The 5,623-nt window shown below is 47.5% G+C and overlaps 1 protein-coding gene across 1 annotated transcript; it reads right to left on the bottom strand.

Moving 5' to 3' along the window:
- Nucleotides 1-3,336: 3,336 nt before the first annotated feature.
- Nucleotides 3,337-5,191, bottom strand: HES2 (hes family bHLH transcription factor 2). Its single transcript, XM_014065736.2, has 4 exons — nt 5,147-5,191; nt 4,948-5,043; nt 4,097-4,190; nt 3,337-3,629 (listed from the first exon to the last, which is right to left on the bottom strand). Exons 1-4 carry the CDS (start codon nt 5,189-5,191, stop codon nt 3,337-3,339), a joined length of 528 nt encoding a protein of 175 aa, XP_013921211.2.
- Between the last annotated feature and the right edge of the window lie 432 nt (nt 5,192-5,623).

The following is a 5,623-nucleotide window of genomic DNA, read 5'->3' as shown; positions in this document are numbered from 1 at the left end:
AGAAGGAGGCAGAGAAAGATACAAAAGGAAAAAGAGAGAGACAGAAAAAAGAGAGATGAAAGAGACAGAGACAGAGAGAAAGAGAGGGGCAGAGAAAGAGATAGAAGGGGAAAATAAAAGAAAGAGAAAAAGATGGAAAGAGAAAAAGAAAAGCAGAAAAAGAAAGAGAAAAAGAAAGAGAGGCAGAGAAAGACAGAGACTGAAAGAGAAAAAAGATAGAGACAGAAAGAAAAAAGACAGAGAAAAAGAGAAAGACAGAGAAAGAAAGACAGAGAGAAAGGGAAAGACAGAAAGAAAAATAAAGAGAAAAAGAGAAAGAGAAGGAAAGAGAAAAAGGGAAAAACAGAGAGAGAGAGAGAGAGAGAGAGAAAGAAAAAGAAAGAAAGAGAGCCAGAGAAAGACAGAGCCAGAAAGAGAAAGAAAAAAAAGATAAAAAGAGACAGAAAAAAGACAGAAAAAGAAAAAAAAGAGAGAGAAAGAAAGGTAGAACAAGAGAGCCAGAAAGAGAAAGAAAAAAAAGAGACAGACAGAGACCGAAAACAGAGAAATGGAATGAGGGAAAGAGAAAGAAAGAGAGAAAGAGGTGCGGTTCTTCGCCCGAGGCAGTTAATTACCTGTCTGCTTTTGAAACCTCCCATGTGAGCCATCAAAAATCAATTACAGGTTGTTTCTGGAAAGAAGTGACAGCACACGGTATGCACCAGGAAGGCGGCGTCCGAAAATTCACAGAGCGCCTGTGGAACTGCCTGACACATGCTTGATAATTGGCTGACAGAATTCCTGACAGCAGGGAAGGTGTGGAGGGGGAGATAGGCTGGGATTTTGGGGCTAAATGGCTGTGTTTTTCCAAACTCTCTTTTCTTTGTCTTTCTTTTTTTATCCTTTTTTCTTTCTCCTTCTCTCTCTCTTTCTCCATCTCTTTCTTTTTGTCTTTTTCTCATTCTCTCTATCTCCTCTCTTTCTCTCTCCGTCTTCCTCTTTCTTTTTTTCCATCCCTTCGCTTCTACTGTCCCTCTTTTAAAAAATATATGCGTCAAATTTATCTGTGCCTTAAATTTTTAAATAAACGTTTCCTTAAGTCTGTCTGCTTCCCCCACTTCAGCGAGAAATCTCTGGATTAATTCAGTTCAACTCTGATTCCGTGGCTTCAATAAAACAAAGTAGAAAAACCAGCACAGAGCAGAATTCTTTAAGCCTTTCATTTATCTTTCGTTTACCAATTTTGTTGTATTTAAGCACAATGACAATAAAGATTATCTTGAACACTTCCTCCCACCCCCATTTTCCGGAAAAAAAAACCCTATTAAAACATGAAATCTGGGTAAATTCCAGCTGATTTCTCTCTTCTTCTCAACTTTTCAAAGTTTTTCCGCCCCCCCTAAAGAATAAATCTGGGTGGTTCACCAAAGCTTTTTGTGCAACGGGAATAAATGACACATGAAAACACACTCGGAAGTATAATAAATCTGGGTGGTTCATCAAAGCTTTTTGTGCAACGGGAATAAATGACACATGAAAACACACTCGGAATTTTTTTTTAAAAACCCGCATTCAAAACTCATTTTTAGATGTCCGAAAACGAACCAATATTTTTAAGCATAACATTCTCAGCAAGATGTCCCTCTTCCCCGCTGGCTGAAAAAATCAGATTAAAAGCAGTAAAACAATTGACGCGGGTTTGAAAATCAATTCAGACATTTTTATTGGCTATCAAAATGTACTCATATATTATATATATATATATAGAATTAAAGTGCTGTTCAGTCTTTTTGGCACGCGCGAGTACCAATAGTTGTGCAAGGTAGAAACCAGGGAGAAGGAGGCAAGGCAATCCCCAAATTACGACCACCGCTGGGGATCAGAATTTGAATGGCTAAGCCATGCTGCCGTTAAGGGAGTCCCCACACGATTTTATGACCTTTTCGCCATTGGTCCTTAAGCGAAAACTCTGCCGTTGCTAAGTGAATAAAACTGTCGTTAAGCAAATCCAGCTGTGCTTGTGGGAAGCCGTTTGGGAAGATCGCTGGTTGACAAGGGCCTGTGGTTTGGTCACCTGACTGTGGGGCTGTGGCAAATGGTCATACGTGGGAGGACTGGTTGTCAGTCACTCTTCTCAGTTCACTTTGGTCACTAAAGGAGAACAGTTGCAAGCCGAGGACTTTCTGTAATGCAGCACCTGGGGTGGGGGTTTGGGGGTTTACTGGCCTGTGGCCCTTTTGTGTAATAACCACAAAGGAGGTTTTGAGGTTGGGGTTAGAGAGAGAGAGACAGAGAGACAGAGAGAAAGAGAAAGAAAAGAGAGAGATGGAAAGGGAAAGAACAGGAGAGAAAGAGACAAAGAAAGAAAAAGAGTGAGGGAGAAAAAAAGAGATGGAAAGAAAGAGGAGAGAAAGAGACAAAGAGAAAGAAAGACAGTGTGTGCAGAGAAAATGAGAAAAAGAAAGAGAAATCAGATGGGAAAAGAGAGAGAAAGAAAAGAGAGAGATGGAAAGAGAAAGAACAGGAGAGAAAGAGACAAAGAAAGAAAAAGAGTGAAGGAGAAAAAAAGAGATGGAAAGAAAGAGGAGAGAAAGAGACAAAGAGAAAGAAAAAGTGAGAGAAAGAAAAAGAGATGGAAAGGGAAAGAACAGGAGAGAAAGAGACAAAGAGAAAGAGTGAGAGAAAGATAAAAGAGAGATAGAAAGGGAAAGAAGAGGAGAGAAAGAGACAAAGAGAAAGAAAGACAGTGACAGAGAAAGCGAGAAAAAGAAAGAGAGAGAAATCAGATGGGAAAAAAGAGAGAGAGAAGAGAGAGATGGAAAGAGGAAGAACAGGAGAGAAAGAGAAAGAAAGAGAAAAAGTGAGAAAAAGACAGAGTGACAGAGAAAGCGAGAAAAAGGAAGAAAAAGATAAAGAGAGAGAAATCAGATGGAAAAAGAGAGAAAGAGAAAAAGAGAGACAGAGTAAAAGAGAAAGAAAGAGAGAAAAAAGATTTCTGGCCCCAGGTAGGGAAGCTTAAAAGTGCCTGCATATAAAATTACTTTCTCCCAAATTCCAATCTCTGGGTTTAAATGAAACAAAACACCAGATTTCCATGGGGAACATAGTTAACCCCAAGAACTGACCCACAAGTTTTTGCTTTTTTTTAAAAAAAAAAGAAGGGGGGGGAAATCGAGCGCACTTAAAAGCATCAAAAACATAGAAGCGTTTTCAGGCACTCCTGCAGAGACACATCAAACCGCCTTCCACACTCCTGGCGCATACACATTTTTCTCCCGGGGGGGGGGGGGGCTGGGGGCAGAGAGGGGATTATAAAAAAAAGTCCCAAACTGGGCAGGGTGAAGATTCCCCCCCCCTTTACCAGGGTCTCCACAGGGGGGGAGGCTGGACGGGCGGGGAACACCCCCAAAAGTCCTCCTGGTCCCGTCGGGCAGCCTCGGGGCCCAGGGGCGTCTCTGCCCGCGGTGTCGAGGCCAAGTCCTTTGCCGCGTTTGTGCGGTTGTGATGCCAAGCACAGTCCTTGAACGTCTGCTGGAGGCGAGCCAAGAGCTGGTTGCAAGCCTCCGGGCTCAGCAGGTTGTACTTCGGGATCAGCGTCGCAAAGTGAGACAGGCAGGTATGGTACCCTTCGCAGTAGCCATCCACCGATCCTGCGGGAAGCAGAAACTCAAAATTATTCCCCGATTCCCCGGAACAATTCATTTAGTGACTGTTGGAAGTCACGACGGCAGCGACAAGAGTGACTCGGGGCCGTTGTTAAGTGAATCCCTGCAGTTCTTAAATGGCTGTTAAGTGAACCCGGTTTCCTCCCCTTGACTTTTCTCGCTGAAAGATCGCAAAACTCGATCGGGTGATCTTGGGACGCTCAACCGTCATAAGTCCACGCCAGTTGGCAAGCCTCTGAATTTTGATCATGTGACCATGGGGGGTGCCACAGTCGGTCGTAAGTGTGAAAAATGGCCCTTAAGTCACTTTCTTCACAAAGCGAATGTTAAGTGGAGGATGGCTTGTTCACCATCCGAGGTTTAGGGATGGCGCTGCCTAAAAATGACAATTTCCAACCCTTTGTTCTGTCAACACAAGGACACACAACGGTGCAGCCCCTTGTCACACTCACCGGGAAGCGTGCCGCAAGACGCCGGCAGGTCCTTGAGGAACTGAACCGTCATCTCCAAAATGTCGGCTTTCTCCAGCTTTGAATAGCAGGAATTCTGGAGGGGAAAGGGAGAAAATTATTTTGTTGTTGTTGTTGAGATGCGAAAAAAAAGAGGCAAGATTACACACACACACACACACGCAAGTGTGTTGCCAAGAAGTCCCTGCAGAGAAGGGAAGGGCCAGGGGCTCGGCGTGAGAGGGTTGCCCAAGCTCTGACGCAAGTCCTCGGCTTACGACCACAATGGAGCTCAACAATTCTGTCGCTGAGTGAGACAAGGGTTTAAGACCTCTCTTGCCACGGCTGTTAAGTGAGTCCCTGCAGTGGGGTCCATGGTGCTCTCTGAGCATGGGGTTTTTTCCCCCCTTGCAGACGTTTCGTGACCCAACTAGGGAACATCATCAGTGCTAGAAGGGAGGGAGTGTTGGTTTGATATACAGCTCCTTCCAGCACTGATGATGTTCCCTAGTTGGGTCACGAAACGTCTGCAAGAAAACAAGTAAGATCAGAGACCCCCAAGGACCCCACAGTCCTCCTCCACTCCACAACCCCCCTTCCCTTCTAGCATTGATGATGTTCCCTAGTTGTGTGTCCTTGTGTTGAAGGACCCCTCCCCTCCCAAGTTCAGAGACACCCCCCATTTCAACCCTGCTGCAAATATTCTCTTTTATTAGTCATCTTAGTAGAGTCAAGAGCTCGCCCCCCCCTTCCCGTCCCGGTCCCGGGGTGGGTAGAAAAGGGCCCCACAATCTTTTCCCGCCAGCCAGGGGGCCCTGGGGGGTCTGGCGTGGGGAGGGGGCTTCGCCACTCACGTCTTTGCCCACCAGGGGAAGGATGAGCGTCTTGAGCTGGCCAAGGCTGCAGTTGATGCGCGCTCGGCGGCGCTTCTCCATCAGGGGCTTCAGGCTCTGCGGGGGGGAGAGAGAGAGAGGAGAGGAGGGGGTCAGTCCCACGGGCCCGGCCAGGGGAAGGGGCGAGGGACGCGGCTGGGCCTCCCCCGCTCCGCCTCACCTTCCGCAGCTCCGAAGGCTCCCCGGTTTTCCTTCCCGGACTCATCCCGCCTGTAACGCGCGCAACAGCCCGACGGCAGAAGCGACTCCTGGCTCTGCCCCGCCCGACGGGGGCCTTTTCTACCCTCCTGGCCCCGCCCACTTGGAACGCAGGGGCCGCCCCGCCCCGCCCCTTCAGGGCCAGCGCCGCCTGGCCCGCGGAACTCGCCGCCACTTTGCCAAGCGGGGCTGCCTGTCTGCCTGGCCCTGGGTGGCCCCGGAGGGGGGGCCGGTTGTTGGCTGCCAGCTGAGTGGCGGGCCCCGATCGGTTGGCCAGGTTGCGGGGTGGCCACAGGGTGGTCTTTCCCCTTCAAGGGGGGGGGGCGAGGAAATGGAAGAGAAGACGGAAGTAATACCGAGGAAGAGGGAAGGAGGGAAAATGGGAAGAAAGAGATGGAAAGAGAGGCAGATAGAAAAAGAAAAGAAAGCAGAAGAAAAG

The sequence above is a fragment of the Thamnophis sirtalis genome, unplaced genomic scaffold (genome assembly GCF_051295495.1).
Source record: "Thamnophis sirtalis isolate CommonGarterSnake01/CBP01778 unplaced genomic scaffold, rThaSir2_p1.2 scaffold_15, whole genome shotgun sequence".
NCBI classification, from domain to species: domain Eukaryota; kingdom Metazoa; phylum Chordata; class Lepidosauria; order Squamata; family Natricidae; genus Thamnophis; species Thamnophis sirtalis.
The sequence above is the reverse complement of the archived record's forward strand: the minus strand, read 5'-3'. Positions and strand labels throughout refer to the sequence as shown.